The sequence below is a fragment of the Pseudopodoces humilis genome, chromosome 1 (assembly GCF_049639895.1).
Source record: "Pseudopodoces humilis isolate 2021_Gansu_Grassland_sample_001 chromosome 1, ASM4963989v1, whole genome shotgun sequence".
In the NCBI taxonomy this organism is placed as follows: Eukaryota; Metazoa; Chordata; class Aves; order Passeriformes; family Paridae; genus Pseudopodoces; species Pseudopodoces humilis.
In genome coordinates, this window is record NC_142200.1 from 59,340,522 (window position 1) to 59,357,394 (window position 16,873).

The following is a 16,873-nucleotide window of genomic DNA, read 5'->3' on the forward strand; positions in this document are numbered from 1 at the left end:
GGAACCTTCTCATGGCAGACATTAAATCCTTTTTAAGGGCCTTTTTTGCTGCTTCTGAGAGCCTCTCTAAAGCAATTATTATGTGAATAAAACAGAAATATGTATATATTGAATCAAAGGCAATCTAGAAAAAACTGTTTTTAAGGGTCCCAAATGAGATAATGATTCTGGCAGCACACATGGAGACCAGCTCAGTCCCAGGTGCCTGAAATCACTGCAGGTGAATGTCACATTGGTGACATTCAAATCAAATCTACTCCCAAGCAGGGCCATCATGAATATAATGCTCTATCAGCACAGAGACCTTTAACCCTATAGTTTCTCCGATTGATTAGTATGACAGGAGGAAGACGATGCAGATTTCTGTCCGTCTCCGTCCTCTGGCATTTCATTCCGGTGATGACTGTGAGGAATGAGAAGGTGAGAGAACTCTCCTTGCTGCTGCTCTGCTTTCATAAATCGAGCAGGAGAGTTACAAGCTTTAGAAAACTCCCTTTTTCTCCCCTGAAACTCCACTACTTCTCTGAAGCCTCACATTTCACTTCAGCCTTCGTTCGGAGAGGTTTGAACTTTAAAGGTCGTTCGCAAGCGGCGCACGGCTCTTCCGAAGCGGCGACTGTGGGGTCGGGCCGCTCCAGCCCACCTCGACGGCTGAGCTCCGTCCTGCCACAACTCATACCCGAGAGGGATCCGGGAGGTCGGTGGGACGAGCCCTGGGAAGGGGGAGACTTCCCCCCGCGACCCCCGTGGGGCCGCCCCCGGGGCGGAGCCGCCGCCCTGAAAGCCGGGCCCGGCGGCGGGGCCGGGGCAGAGGCTGCGCCGCCGAGTGAGGCTGAGGGCGAGGCTGAGGGCCGGGTCCGGCAGCAGCAGCAGTAGCAGCAGCAGCAGCAGCAGCACCATGGAGAGCGGCGCCGACGGGCGCCTGGACGCCGCCGCCTTCCTCGGGGCCTGGCGGCGCTTCGACGCCGACGGCAAGTGGGGACACGCGTGGGGGGAGCCGGCTGAGGGGTGCGTGGGTGCCGGCCCCGCTGGGTGCCATGCAGGGCTCTGTCCGGGCAGAGGGGACCGCCGGGGTGGGTGTCCGTCAGGATGTGTGGGTGGGTGGGAGCCTGGGATGCTGCACATGGGGCCGACATGTCCGAGCTTTACCCCCGCGAAGTCCTGCAGGTGTTTTCAACTCCCCCTCTTTCCCCTCACCGTGAATATCATAGCTGTAAATCCCCCTTTTCACCCCAAAAGTTTTGCCTTTTCATAATTTCCCCGTTTCATATGCTGCCATTTCTTTTGGTTCCAGTTTGGGGGTTTATTTTTGTTTCTGAAAAGTTTTATGTAAGAAAAACCCCGAAGGCTGCACCACAGCTGTGCCCGGCCCTCACACAGAAGGGAACAGATGAAATTGAATAGGATGTGGGGCTCCCCTGAGCGGGCAGGCAGGGCCCCCAGCTGAAATCCTGACCCTGAAGCCTTGAGCTGCCTGCATGCAGCCCATGACATAGTTCCTGGAACTCGGGCAGTACCCATGACCATTAATACATTTGCTTTTTATTTAGACAATGGTTACATAGAAGGGAAGGAGCTTGACGATTTTTTTCATCATCTCCTGGAGAAACTGGGACCAGAAGTAAGTACTGTGCCATGTTAGTTGGGCATCAGGTCCAAGCAAAAAAGTTGTGCTGAGAGATGGTTTGTGTTTGTTGTTCCCTGATTGCCGACTTCCTTAGCAATTCCGAGGTAAAGAGCTTTTCTCTTGGCAACAGGGTGGCATTTAAGCACGTACAACAAGTGCGCTCAGCTGAGCAGTTTGATCAGTTGTTTCCAGCACAACAGCTGCTGGTCAGGGGGAGATCGCAGTTGGCACCAGCTGAAGGGGCTGGTTGGCAGCATGGAGAGAAAGTCATTTACTGTTGTTGTGTAGAAACAAGTGAAAAAGCACCGGCACACAGCCTGGCTGGCTGAGCAGGAGGGCAACATTTGTGGTTTATTTGTTCAAGCCTGTGCTGATGAGTTTTGTTAATATGATAGGTTTCTTTCCCAGGTCAATTTTTAACAAATACACTGTCATTAATTTTAAATGGTGCTTAGGAGGAAGGCTTATGTCTATATAGCCACAAATGGCTAAAAGCCAAATGAAAGTCAATTCTGTTGCTTCTAAGACCCAGACCTGGCTCTACAGTGTTTCTGGACTTCTCCCCAGTTTCCTTTCCTGGTTTTGGCAGCATTTCCCCTCTCTCATTATCTGCATCTCCATACAAACAGAAGTTGCACTACAATTTACAGGGGCTGCTTTCCTTGGCTCCAGGTCACACCTTGCCTATGACTGTCACCATCAGTGAAGGAGAAATCCTGCCAATCAGGCCAGCACTCAGAAATATACAAAGGATAGAGTAATATTTTCACTCCACAGCATGTGCCCAGATAGGAAAAGGAGGAAATGTCTTCCAAATGGAAGGAGAGGGCATGCCAAAAACCAGAGATGAAACAATTCCTTTAAGCAAAAAGTAATTAACAAAGACAGAAAATGTAGCTGATAAAGGGCATAAATTCGTAAGTATCAAGTGTAAATCAGAATTGTACTTAGAAGCCAATTAGTATTGTTGGATCTTTAGGGGTACAATTGAAAAAAATAGAAACTGTGAGTAATTTCTTTCAAGCATATTTTTATTTAATTTGCAAGTAAATTTGGATTGAAATATTGGCAGTTTCTGCAGAAATGTCTTTCAGAGCATGGATGGTTAGATGAACAGGAAGGCACATAAAAAGGCTTCAAATTAATCAAAAAAGATTCAGCAATAAGAATATTTAGGGACATAGAAAAGCTGATTAAAAGAGAAATCAGAAAGTTCATGGTTGTTTACCCAGGAACAAAAGATGAAATTGGGTTCTTCTAGTCTTGGGGTATTGAAACAGCAACACAAAGCATGCTCAAACAAACTCAGTGACAGCAAACATGAGATGTTGAAGGAAACACTTAAAATGAGGCTGCAGAGCTCAGTGCTGCAGTGGGACCTCCAAGTGGGGCTCTCTGGGGTGAGCTGATGGTGATAAAATCTGGAGTTAACCAGAGATCTCATGCTGAAGGCAGCTTCCTAAGGATGTGAGTCAAGAGCAACTTCAAGCCCCACCCTAGCCTCTAGCTGCCCTTGTGCATCCTTCACATGAGGTCCTGGGACAGCATCACACCAGCTGAGTAGCAGTCCCAGGGTGTTACAGCAGTTTTTGTGGTCTTGATGTGTGAACTCCATTACATTGTGTCATTTATCAGCACACAGAACTTGCAAAATGAGGGTGTTCTAGCAATGAACTCCCTGCTTTAAGAGATCAGTAATAGTTTTATTGCTTGTGAGAAGTCCCTGCTTGGATGACTCCAGCTTAACTCAGCACCCTGATCCAGTTAGCATCTCCATTGCTTCTGCTATCTAAGTTCTGCCATTAATAGAAATAATTTAATACAAATTGAATGGAGAAAGAACCAACTCCCTCTCCTCCTATTAAATAGAAGAAATGGGCTAATTCTGGGGGACAGTGCTCTCTAACTTTCAGGCTGCTCAGACAGGCTCTCAAGTGCTTTTGTTTTTTTCTCTCTCTAATCTTCTTGCCTATTTTTGGTAGTATTTCCACTCTGGTAATATTAGGGATAAAACTACATGGCAGGTTGCAGGCAGAGCAGGCTGTCTTTATGGCCTAAAACCCAAAGGGAGCTTTGTCCTGGGAGGCTGAGAGCAGTCCTCTGGGTTAAAAAAAGGTCTTTACTACATTTGTACAATGAGTTTCTCTAACAACATTGAGCTACTTTTCTCCTTTCCACATGATTTATATTGTACAGGCTTGTTATTATGGCAGGAAGGGTAAAGGATCCCCTCTGCATTGGTTTTACCATCCTACAGAAAGTGTCCTCTGTGATGAAACTGATGAGCTGGGACTAAGCATCTCTCTGCTGTACCACTCATCTTGACCTTTACTCCTTTGGGTTCTTAATGTCTTTGTTTCCTTGCACAGTAAAAGGGGGAGACAGCAATACACTGGCACAACTTACAGATGTGTCACAAGGATTAATTAGTGACTGCGCCTGAAGTGCTACACCAGTGATAAATAATGTTATCAGCACTGGAAGTTGTCTTTGCTTGAATAGAAAATGGCTTCATAATTATATTTTTTCAGCCTGCATTCTCTAAGCTGTTATTTTTCTTAATGACCACTGTGGTCCTTCAGCTCTGTTTTACTTCCCAGTTACTCTGCAGCATCCCTAGCTGACACTAAATGCCAGGGGATGGGAGCAGCTGGGAAAACAATGCAAAAATGAGCCTGTTGGGAAGATGAGAGACACAGCTCTTCCTGACAACTCTGAACAAGGAAAGAAATTTGAAATAGCATCCAATGATGGAGGCAAATTAATTGTCTTTTATTGAACCGTCAATAATTGTGGGGGGAAAGGGAAAACTTTTCAAGAAAGGTAGACCTGTAGTAAACCAACCAAATCCCAGGTGCTGCTTCCTGTCCCATCTTTTCCAGCAATGGATGATTGCTGGGGGAATTTGGACAATACACTTAACAACGCACTTAAATTTTTGTCCAGTCTCAAAGTGGTCAGACAGTTGGACTAGATGGTTGTTGTAGGTTCCTTCCAACTGGAATATTCCATTCCATTCTCTCCTGTCCTATTCTATCCTATTCCAGTCCTAAGAAAGTCCCTTCAGTTTCCAGGTGTGTGTAAATTCATCCTCATGCCAGCATTACATTTTCAAGCTGTTGGCATTATCCACCTCTTTCTCTTATCATTGCAGTGACTTCTCTCTAACCATTTGAGCCTCCAGCTTCCAACCCGCTACTGCATGGTTACTATGAGCTGCCTGGGCTCTCCTCTGCTCTTTCATAAACCTCTTTCCTCTACATTATGGCACCTCTTTCCATGCATTTTCTATAAGTTTTTATGCTGAGGTGAAAGCCCAGTAGAAAGGACATTTTCTTTCAGCATCAAGGAAGTAATTTTATTAGAACAGGAACTACACCTCCTGCATTTCTGTCTTATATTCCTGTACATCTTTCTTTCTGTATCAAGATCATTAAAGATCTTCCTTGCTTGCTCTTTTCTGTGTTTTTAATGAAGCTCTGTATATATTCTCATAATCATTAGATAAGAGTTTTATAGAAGAATGGCTATAAGTTTTGTGATTGGATTACTGAAAGTTTCCATAAAACCAATGATGTCTGGGCAGATATGGAGAAAAATGCACATTTGTTGGGTTTTCTCAGAAAGGTATTTCACTTTGCTTAAATTATACTCAAATTAGATAGAAAACTTTTAGATAAAGAACAGTTGCCTTCACCTAACTGCGTAGGAGACCACAACAATTGTTGAAGTACGAATTTTATCAGACAAGACAGGTATTAGCCTTTTTAAATCCCTCCTGCCTGAAACCCACATGGATAATTATGACTGGAAGGGGACAAAAGTTAATCCTCTGGAGCTCACTTTGAGCGGCCATTAAGGATTTGTCTTTGCTTTTTACTTCCAAAGAATAGAAGCACCCTCCAGCTACTCTTGAATTTCATCCTTGCCTTGCACACTGCACTGTCTGTCTAAATAAGGTGTATAATTTAGCATGGTCAGGAATGCAACAGCTAGTCAAACAAAGTTTAATGGCCAAAATATCAGCCAGCCTCAAAGCCATCCAAGGCAGATTTCCCCTGTGTTTACCACCCCAAAAGAACTAAGGTCAATGGTAACCAGCAGGTGAACAGCAAGAAGACCCCTAGCAGAAAGCAATCACTTTGCATCCACATCCAGAATATTTCAGAATTCTAACCCCTGGGTAATCCTGACTCTTTAAATACTAGGAAAGAATTCTTTCCTGTCAGGGTGGAGAGGCCCTGGAACAGGTTTCCCAGAGAAGCTGTGGATGCCCCATCCCTGGGAGTGTTCAGGTTGGATGGGGCTTTGAGCAACCTGGTCTGGCGGAAGATATTTGGACTGGATGATCTTTGAGGTTTCTTTCAACCCAAACCAGTCTATCATTCTGATTAATGCCAAATAGAATGATTTCTTTAGGTGTGCCTTTCATCAGCCTTGATTACCCTAGCCAGCTCCCAGTCCTGTTCCTTGACATTAAGGCATGGAAGTGCCTCAAGGTGTTTCTTAATGCAAACTCAACATACCCATGGTAAAAATGACACAATATGTTTTAATCACCCAAACGCATGTCAAACTACTTTCAGTGTAGCAGAGAGGACAGAACAAAGAATCTATCCAAAACCTAACCACAAAACCATGATGGCACAGGAAAGACTGCAGTAGCCTTTATTGGATGCTGATGAGTGCCATGGGAAAAAAGCTTTCCCATTTTTGTGTTGATGAGAGATAAAAAAGGAACCAAAAAGGCGATGCAGGATGACAGGGTAAGTGCTCATCTATTGCCACATGCAGGACTACAGTAATTCCTAATTGAAAATCCTAACCAAAATTCAGGGCCAAATTCTCAAGTGATAGCACTGAAGTTAAATGAGCAAGATTGGCCCAAAGGAGAAATTGGCCCTGGAGATGTAGGGTGATATCCCACAATAATGCAGACAATCCAGCCTACAACTACATGGGGGTAACAAAGTAATTAATGAGATTAATTTTTACAATGAAGAAATGTCTGGCCCAAAAATGAAAGGTTCTTCTAAAGTCGAAGTGTACATTACTGATGTCTCTCATCTGGTCCTTGCTGGCCTCATATCTGTACTGTGTAGCTTTTGGCACAATAATAGCTGTTGACTTTGTTTTCCAACTCTCCTTCTTGGCAGGCACAATTTATTTCCATAGATCTTGTAGGAACTTGATATCTGTGGGACCCTTGGCCTTTCTATCATATTTGGCTGAAACTCTAGAAGACACGTGTTCAAGCCAGCATTTTTAGAAAATTCTCTAGATTTTCTTCAAGAAACAGAGTATAACAGCCAATTAAATGGAGTTTCATCTTTTTTTATACCCTTTATATCGCAGCTTGCTTCTAAAGTCATGTCAAGAAGGAAAAATAAATCTGTTTATTACAGGATTTTTTTGATGAGCAGAAATTAAATGAGACATCCCATTTCATCAAGTTGGAAAGGCTCCACAGTGCTCCATATATTCACTTTTTGCCCCAAAACCAAGTGACTCATAGCTGTATTTTCATCAAGGCAAAATTCTGGCAAGCACATGAATCCCTTAAGGAGCAAATTTTAATTAGTCAGCATGAGGCAAAGAGTGCAACAATATAAAAGGAATGGATTAACAAAGAAGACAGATTACAGCCAGGTTTCCAAACAATCATAATGAGCCATGACAAAGAAATTAAATGCTGTAGAAATTTTAAAAAAATGTGACTGTGCCCTTTCTGTGATTACAAACACTATTAACAACCAGATTACCTTTGTGATGCTACAAATACTTCTAAAGGGTTTTCACAAAAGGGAAGACAAGAGATGACATGGAAAGGAGAAGCCAGGAAGCAGAAAATGAATTTGTTATGGCAACTTGAAGCACAGAAACTTTTTTTTCCATAGAACTCTGCGGAAGAGCCTCTGTAGTAATAAATGTACTTGTTAACCCTGAAAAATACATGAACAAAGTCACGGCAATATTTTAAACTGTGTTCTTTTATGAGAATAAAAATTACATGGCTTTCTCCTCATGTTAAGTAGTAAAGATTTCTTTCCTGGCTGCAGTGAGAACATGAAGCAGCCCTTGGAAACCATACATCATCCACAAACTCAGGGAGGCGCATACACCAGGGAAAACAAGGAATTACAGGAAAGGCTTCTCTGTACAGAGTGACTGGAAAGGATGCAACAGCATTCATTTAAGCCCTCAGAAAAGGGAAAGCTTTGCAAACCTCTGAAACTGGTTAAGGATCTGTTGCTTGAGATAGGCAGCATAATCAAGACAGCATTTTCTGATAAAGAAAGATATGCTCAGCTGAAGATGTTTACTTGCTGCAAAGCCATTTACTCCTGTTCCATCTTATGAGACAAGAGGCACATTTTTCTATGCTGCTATTTGTTATATCATGGTTTAACCCAGCAGGCAGCCCCACAAAGTCACTCACTCACTCACTCACTCACTCACGCACTCACGCACTCACGCATTCCCCAGTGAAATGGGAAAGGAATCAGAAAAGTAAAGTGAGAAAACTCATGGGTTGAGACAAAGATGTTTTAATAGCTAAAACAAAACTCAAGGGCACAAGCCAAGGCAAAACAAAGAATTCGTTCACCATGGCTTGCACGGGCAGGCAGCTGTTCAGCCATGTCCAGGAAAGCAAAGTTCCATCATGCTGACTTCAGTAGACAAACACCATTTTCCAAACATCTTTCTTTTCCCCTTTTCCTCCAACTCTATATGCTGAGCACCTGTCTTTGTTTGAAAAGACAGGTGTCTGTTAAGGAAGGCAGAAACTTCTCTTGAAATAGAAATATGTAAACACAACCCCTCTCCAAATTATTATAATTTGGAAATCAAGGGGCTCTCAGGCAAAGATATGGGAATAGGAATAACAGTTCTTTACCAGGAAAATTAAAATAAAAATGCAGTAGTATAAAAAACCACTGACAGAGTCAGAATATAACTGGATGCCCTGTTGGTCAGGGTGTTGGTAGCAATCAGATTAAATGGTGGCTGCAGTCCTCCTGCAGTGACTGATGTGGTTCTGTTGATGCAGTGATCCTGTAGAAGAGTGTAATTTTCCTCTGAAGGTCCGGTGCTGGTGTAGATGGGTCCTGTCTTGCTCTGGGAATCCAGTGGAGAAAGGCTGCCTGTGGTGTTCCAAGTCTCAGATTATATCCAGGTAGGAATGGTTGGCTCCTCCCCCTGGGTGGAGTATCTGGCTGATGTAGTTTCTGTCATCTGGAGCAACTGGTTGATGTAATTCTATCAGTCATGCAGTGACTGACTCAATGGTCCATTAACAGAAGATGTCCCCCAGGAGTTATGAGGGATGAGTCATGGAAGAGATAAAGAACATTGCACCAGCTGTTTTTAACAGATGGTAACAGAACACATTTGGTTACATCTCACATTGCAACCCAAGACAGGACCATGCCATATAGTATGGATGTCTTTTGGGTCAGTTGGGGTTAGCTGTCCTGGCTGCGTCCCTTCCCAACTTCTTGTGTAGCCCCAGCCTCCTTGCTGGTGGGGTGAGGTGAATCTTCAGATCATGTCCTTTCTTGGACAAAGGGAACAGATCAGGTAGATTATGGGGATTTACCAGCCTTTTAAATGTTTTTGGAATAGAAAGGAAAATAGAGCAATCTACTTGTTTGCACCACCAGTAGGTCAATCTTGAAAATCAGGTCTCCCCACTTTAGTTTCTGTTTGGAATGTCTTATTTGATCTGTTGGGGCTTTTTTCAGTCTTCTGGGATTTTTTTTTTTTTTTGGTAAAGAGAAAGATCCCCTTTGAAACCTAATGGTCATAACACAAGGTGTATTGTTCCTAGTCTAAACACTTTTAATATAGAAATAATTTTGTCTTGAATATGCATCTTCAGAAAGCCAGTTTGTGTTTTATTATTTTATTCTTTGTGAGTGAAGGCTGGGTTTTGGTAGAACTATTACCAGTTGTGTTTCATAAGTAGAATAGTTATGAAGAGAGAAAGATTGTGCAAATTGAAAAGTCCACTGTAGTGTAACCCCTCTGACTAAAAGCTTTTGGAGCTGTTTAAATATAATAAGTATTCCAGGCATTTATCCCATAGTTTAAATCAGTTTATAAAAAGATGGTCCTATTTTTATGCAGGTAACAGTGTCCCTGCCACAGAAAGCTCATTAAAGTGGTGGTTAATAGTTGACCAATAGCAGCAAGTTGAGGAATAAGTGTTTTAACAAATGACTAGTTTGAAATGCACAGCACACTTTTCAAATATTGGCTGTGATTATAATTTTGGAATTATCTCATCCTACTGGGCTCTGAGGAGGATCGTTTCAGAGTACTTTGCAAGCCTATTGAAGCTGGCAAGTGATAGGCTCACCTAACTCCTGGGAGGTGTCTCAAAGTGTCAAGGTGCTGTCAGAAGGCAATTTAAATAGCATGAGGGTGAGTTATAATGCCAAGGGGAAAGAAAACCAATGTGTGTGTTCAGTGATGTGCTGTGCCCTCAATATCCAAGCCCACAGGACTTTCTGGACACCACCATGGGAAAGGAGGATCCTGCAGCCATGCCCTAGGACCCACTCAGCCACTTCTCCTGAGGCACGCAACCTTGGGTGCATCCTGGTGGGATCACTGCTTGGTGTTTCATCCCCAAACTGGGAGCTGCCACACTTGGTGTTACACAGCAAGGATGCACTCCAAAGGCTGCACTGTGTGGAGCTGTGCATTGGGTAATCACTCATGGTCTTGTGTCACAGTAATAAAAAAGAGAGTGTACAACCTAATGGAGCTTCAATAGCAGGTAGAAAGAATGAGAAAATGTGCTAGAAGACCCAGGAAGGAATATCTGTAGTCCCACATCCACCTGGTTGTAGAGATGATAAAAACTTTGAAGGACTTTTATTCAGGGATTGGGAAGCTAATTTATTGTCTTGTAAAAATTTCTACAAAGGTATGCCACAATCCAGTGTGGGTTATACTTCTCCCTTCCTTCCCTCCCCTCCCAGGGAGGGCCACCTCCCACATGATTGGAAGAGAAGCCAGGTTCTGCTCAGTGTAGGTGCTAAGGGTAACATAGGATTTAATTGCTCAGGAAAGATTAACTAGGTGAGCTTCCCAGCCCAGCCACAAAGCTCATATGACCTGAAGCCTTTTCACATGGTGAAGAAATTGTATTTTGTGTAGTCCAGTCAGAGTGGGTACCCTCATGGTTTCTGCTAAGGAAACTGTGCCTGATGAACCTAAGCATTGTATTTCACCTGTCACAGCAATGCCTGTCAAAACACATAACCTGACAAGTCTGGAGGATGCCTCACTATGTATAAATCAATTACGGGGTTGAGCAGATACAAAGGGAATGTCAGTTGCTTGAAATTCTGTGCTATTAACCCAGAAACACTGACAGGGCTTGGTGCCAGGTCTTAAATCAGCTGGCAGGCAATAACAAGCAACAATCTAGCTCCACTGGCACCTTTCAAGGCTGATGATCTAATGAACTGCAGACATGTCATTCAAGGATAAGGATATCTTCCTGAAAAGCACAAGCTGAAAACAAGCAGGATGGAAACTGCTGTAACATGCCCTTGAGCAAAACCAAACTCCAGTGATATAATGGGAACAGTTGGCTAAAAAAGCAGGTGTCATTGAAATATTTTGGGGTTTCCAAACACTGATCTCTCAATTGAAAGCTTAGTAGCTGCAAAGATATGCATAGGACTTATTTCCAAAAATTCATCCACAATGGTGTGTCTGTGGGTTTTAAAAGCATTATCCCCTACTGTAAGAATGCAGTGGTCCTGGTGATTATCTGTGAGTGAGGAGAGATTTCTTCCGGGAGGATCTTCTGGTGTCCTCAGCAATTTCATGCACTTGTTTTCCTAATGGCAGAGCACCATCACAGAAGAAAAAGTTCAGAGAATGAAGGAGCAATTCATGTCTGTCTACGATGTTACCACAGATGGACGCTTGCAAATCCAGGAGGTATCTCTGCACAACCCCAGCCCAGAATTTCTTTTATAGAAGGATGGAGAATTAGAACAGACTTTTTATAGGGTCTGTAGGAATAGGACAAGGGGTAATGGTTTTAAACTGAAAGGGGGAAGATTAAGAGTAGATTAAGGAAGACATTTTTTTAATGAGGGTGGTGAAGGACTGGAAGGGGTTGCCCAGGAAGTTGGTCAATGCCCCATCCCTAGAAACATCAAATGTCAGGTTGGATGGAGCTCTGAAGAGCCTGATCTAGTGGAAGATGTGCCTGCCCATTGCAGGGGAGTTAGATTGGATGACCTTTAAAGGTCCCTTCCAACCCAAACCATTCTGTGATTAAGACCTGTAGCAGCAGACTTGGGAGATCTGGAAGATAGAGCCTAGATGCAGAGGAAGTGACTTACAGAGTATTACATTGGTCGGATCCTTTGGTCTGGAATTTATTTCCAAGGGAGAAACATGCCAAACCAGTCTTTCACATACTGGATCAGCAGCTACCCAAGTTTTTTTCTTTACTTTAATGGTGTGGGTTTGTTTTTTGTTGTGGGAAGTTTTTAAAGGTTTTTTTTCCAGCTTGCAAATATGATCTTGCCGGATGATGAGAACTTCCTCCTGCTTTTCCGACGGGAAACTCCCTTGGACAACAGCGTGGAATTCATGCGGGTCTGTATCTACACACTACCTCCTCCGCCTTGCACACCACCAGCTTCTTCAACACCAACCCTTCTGCCCTCTGTAAAATACAACTTGGGAAATAGATGGCTATTGTGGAAGCAAAACATGTTCTGACCTGTTCAAGAAGGTTTTACATTATTTACACAATCAAAACACAGGAATGGTATCTAGGACTGGACTAAGGGTACCCAGAGAACTCATTACACTTCACAAACACTCCCATCCACCTATCAGTCATGCCACTACAGACAAACATCCCCACTCATCAATTCACCCCTGCAGTCCTCATCTGCAGTACAGTATAGACCAAGACAGCAGAGCAGGCACATTTTTAAGCACCATTTTATCCTGAAACATTAGACTGTTAGGCCATGGGCAGGAAACCTCCATAAGCTGGGTCAACAAGCCCATAAAATTTTGCCCAATCTTCCTCTGCTCTCTGCCCCTAAGTATCCCAACATGGAATTTCAGTTTTTCCAAGACTACATGTGGTTACTTTTACTTCACACACAAGCTGGGGGCTTCTGCAGATCAATGTTTGTTGTTGTGTATGGCTTTGACTCAGAGCAATAAAAGAAGCTGCATGTACAAATTAGGTAAGAAATACGAAACAATTTCTTAGTATTGTCTTCCTTTTATAGACAGTGTGTCTGCATTAAACATGTGATAACAGCATGTAGCATGTACAGCATCCAAGTGTGAGTAAGACCTATTGTGTGAAAAGTTTATTTTATTTCATCTACAATTAATTAAATGTTGGATAATGCAACAACTTGCTCATTATGGAAGTTCTGCTTTGAATCTTTACAATCTATCACCAAGCAGATGAGTAAGTGCAATATTTATGTGCTTGCATCAATCTATCCCCATTCAGATCTGGCGCAGTTACGATGCTGACAGCAGTGGATTTATTTCAGCTGGTGAACTCAAAGTAAGTTATTCTAACAAATCTCTTTGGGCTTGACCTACAGCTCACTGATGTTAATGGGAGCACTTCCATCAGCTTTACCAATTTGCTGTCTTTTTGTGTGATTGACAAATGGTATTTCTGGGTTGTTCATAGAGAGTTTAAGTGCCTTCTGGCATGGTCTCAGGGGCCCTGCAGGAGGGAGGATGGTTTGCTGTTGCCCTCGATGTCTTGCTTCCCCCTAGCCTTGTCCCATGACCCCAGTTGCCTTGGTGACCTGAGGCATCTAGTGAGCCCCACAAGCACTGCCTCACCTTGGCTTTGCACATGTGCTTCTCCCAGCTAAACAGGGAAAAACCATTGTGTTTTATTATGGGGATTTCTTCACAATCTCTTCCTGAACCTGCAGGTTTTCTGAACACTGATTTCTCATTAAAGCTCAGGCTATTGAGGCAAGAGCCTGTTCAGAAACCATAACTCAAATACTTTGAGCTGGCAATCACAACAGTCCATCACTAGGCTGCACATCATGTGCTGAAGTCTCAGTGTGTGGCTTCAGCCTGTGTCCCACCAAAGATGTGAGAGGAGGCTTGAGTGTTGTACTGAATGACAAATATTTTGATTTTAGATCAATTAGCAAGGATTGTAGGACTTATGTTGTCTTTTGCTTATTTCATGAGTCTATTAGGATTCACTCCAGTATGCCTATTCTGAGGAATTTCATTTACTTTCTAATTTATTCAAAAAACATATTTCAGCTAAAAAAAAATTGAACTTTGTCCAACCAAAGACACTAGTACTAACCAGGAATGTGAAACCAGATTTGTGTAACCCTGCTGAATTTGAATTGAATTTCCTACTGTAATTTCTTGACTTTACTCTAGAGAGTAAAATTTCCGTCTTTTCTTACTACAGGATTTCCTGCGAGATCTCTTTTTGCAGCATAACAAGATGGTTGCTGAAGTAAAGCTGGAAGAATATACTGATACTATGGTAAGAAAAGATAGAATTAATGTTGTTTAGATCAGAGTACAGCCTAAAATCTCCTTTAGGGTCAATGTCTGCATCAAAGGCCTCTTAAAAGGTGTGTCAGAGATCCCTGGTGGGAGTTAGTGCAGACTGCTGTTAACAGTTCTTTGCATTGGATATCAGCTGGAAGTGCATTTCAAGTAGTTTTGCTAGAGTTGAACTATTTCCTATGAGAAAAGAACTCAGCTTTACACCAAAGCTGGCTGAGCTCTAAACCTCTTTAAATATAGGTGAGGTGCATCCTTCTTCAGGGTAGGTTCAGCCTCAGCCAGATCTCCAGCTCATTCACTTCCTCCTTTCCTCTCTTCCTCCTAGCAAATCCTTTTCCTCCCAAGAGATGCAGGTATCTGGCTTGTCTGCTCTGCAAAGCCCAGCAAGCCTTGCTGGCTCCCTGCTGCTTCCCTAAAGGACTGAGAGGTTGAAAGTTTCAATTCTCTGCCTGGCTTATCACAATATAGCTTTTATACTGCAATCAACAGCATAGTATTTGGTGTGGGTTTAGCATCAGTCGCCTGTATTTCAGAGAAACTTCTTATATCTAAACATCTAAAAACAAGAAAAGAAGGGGAAAAATCTCATTTCTGGATGTCATTCTCAAGAGTATAATTTGAATTCCACTAGCAGACATCTATCACTGCAATTTTCTAAATGGTTTTCAGATTGGACTGCCTTGCTTCTTGGCACAAAATCTGTGTTTGTACCTAAAAAAGAGCTTGGTATGCAAGCAAACAAGGAGCTTCCCACATATTTTGCAATACCATATTATGTATGTGTGATGTGTGTATGCCTAGAGATGTGACCCTTTAGAGCAACGTGAGAAACTGTACTGTTACAGAAGAGTGTATATTTTGTTTTTCATATTTAAAAGACAGTGAAGAGAGAGGAATGCCAGCTGCAGAAATTATTTTCCAACTGGCAGAATTTGAAAACAAAAAAAGCCCAGAAGTTACAGCTAAGACAAAAATCTTTATGGTAGCATTTGCTGGTAGCAAATACTTTTCATTCTGCTCCATTAAGGTTTCCATCCCCTGTGCTTAATCTCTGATCAGGTGCTGGGGAATGGGTGATCTGAAGCTTGTAGACAGTGGGTGGTTCATTTCCTCCAGCTCCTTTCCCTTCCCTTTAATTTCACGAGAAAGATCTATGATTCCACTACCCAAAGCAGCTAGGTTGTGTAGATCAATGCAGCTGAGAGCTGAGAGCCAGGAATTCTGGTTACTACTCCCATGGTTTCTTGTAGAAGGGCTTTGTATCTCCAGAGAGGCAGTTTAAAATCCCTATGTTAGAGGATAAGATTTGATCTGGGAAAAGGGATGCTTTGTATATCTAGGGGAATCTATGATCTGAAATGCAAATCTGGCTCCTGAAGACACAGGTTTGCCAAGCTGCAATGCCAAAAGAATAAGGGATGTTAATGGTCATTAGAAAATGAGAATATGGTAGATTATTATTTTATTCTTTGCAATTCTTTTCTCAGAGCTGAAGATCAAGGATGTTTATAAACACACCTGGTCCCCAAAGCTAAGGCAGGGAGTGAAATTACCACAGGCATAATCTTATCCTATGATATCCTGGAATAAAATAGAGGACATGAATTCCACAAGTAACAGCAAATTATCTACATGGGCAGTATCCTATAGCATCAGATACACTCCACAAATGATTGCGCAGGAAGTTAACTGAAGTAAGAAGGCAAAATTCCAAGGAGGGAAGAAAGATTCAGCCTTGCATTTGCAGGGCTGAATTAAAGAGGGAAAAGTGACTCAAAGGTTTGATGTCAAGGCCCAGGGTAATGGCAACCCTTTGCTTCTTCTCTCTCATTCCTCACATGGAGTGAGGAGCTGCTGGAGTGCAGAGCCCCACTGCCACTGGACTCTGCCACCATCACCACTGTTTAGGATAGAGGTCAGTGGCCCATCCATTCTTTTCCTAACAGACTTCCTGTTATATCTTTGACAACCAGCAGCAGCGATTCTTTTTCTGAAGATTGGACATACTTATATTTCTCTCCCTTATTGCTTTGCTCCCAGCCTTTGATCTTTTCAGAGCAAAAATTCCTTGGGACCAGGACCTGTGTCTGCTGCACACAGCATCTCTCAGGGTGGCCCATCCACCCAGCTCAGGGCTTTCAAAGGCCAATGTAGTTATTATTCAGTTGAAATAAGCTGTGTCCCAAGGAGCTGTAAGCCCATCTGTCTCCCCAGGAATACCCAGATCTCTGCCCTTTTTTCTGTACATGTACAGCTGGCTGCACACATCTTAAGCAGCTACTGATATCCTGAGTGGACCCTAGGGCCTTCTGGAGATAGAGATAAAGACGAAAATGGAAAAACTATAATTTTAAAGAAGCTAGCCCAGGTTTGAGAAAGGAAAAAAAAAAAAAAAAGGCAGCGTTTTATGGTTCTATGCCGGGTATTTGTGAGCAGTGTGATCAGATATCATAAATTCTTGCCCCTTGTGCTGCTATGAATGATCTCATACCACATTAAAAAAAAAAAAAAAAAAAAAAAAAAGGCTGAGAAGATGGAGAGAGTATTACTTTTTTACTTTTGGAAGAGATTGGTCATCTCTGGAAATGAACATCACTTTATCAGGTTGCTTAGCAGCCGCTTCTTAAGAGGCTATTCTGTTTCCTTGTGACCTTGACATCCTTTCTTCAGAGAGCG

At 42.7% G+C, this 16,873-nt stretch overlaps 1 protein-coding gene across 1 annotated transcript in view; it reads left to right on the forward strand.

Moving 5' to 3' along the window:
* The first annotated feature begins 838 nt into the window (after positions 1–838).
* The window catches only part of SCGN (secretagogin, EF-hand calcium binding protein), a 28,095-nt gene continuing 12,060 nt past the window's right edge, over positions 839–16,873 (forward strand). Inside the window, exons 1-6 of the mRNA XM_005517327.2 lie at positions 839–971; positions 1,551–1,621; positions 11,498–11,590; positions 12,170–12,259; positions 13,146–13,202; positions 14,094–14,171. Of these exons, the coding sequence (XP_005517384.1) occupies positions 899–971; positions 1,551–1,621; positions 11,498–11,590; positions 12,170–12,259; positions 13,146–13,202; positions 14,094–14,171 (462 nt within the window). The 5' untranslated portion in view covers positions 839–898. The remainder of the gene's footprint in view (positions 972–1,550; positions 1,622–11,497; positions 11,591–12,169; positions 12,260–13,145; positions 13,203–14,093; positions 14,172–16,873) is intronic.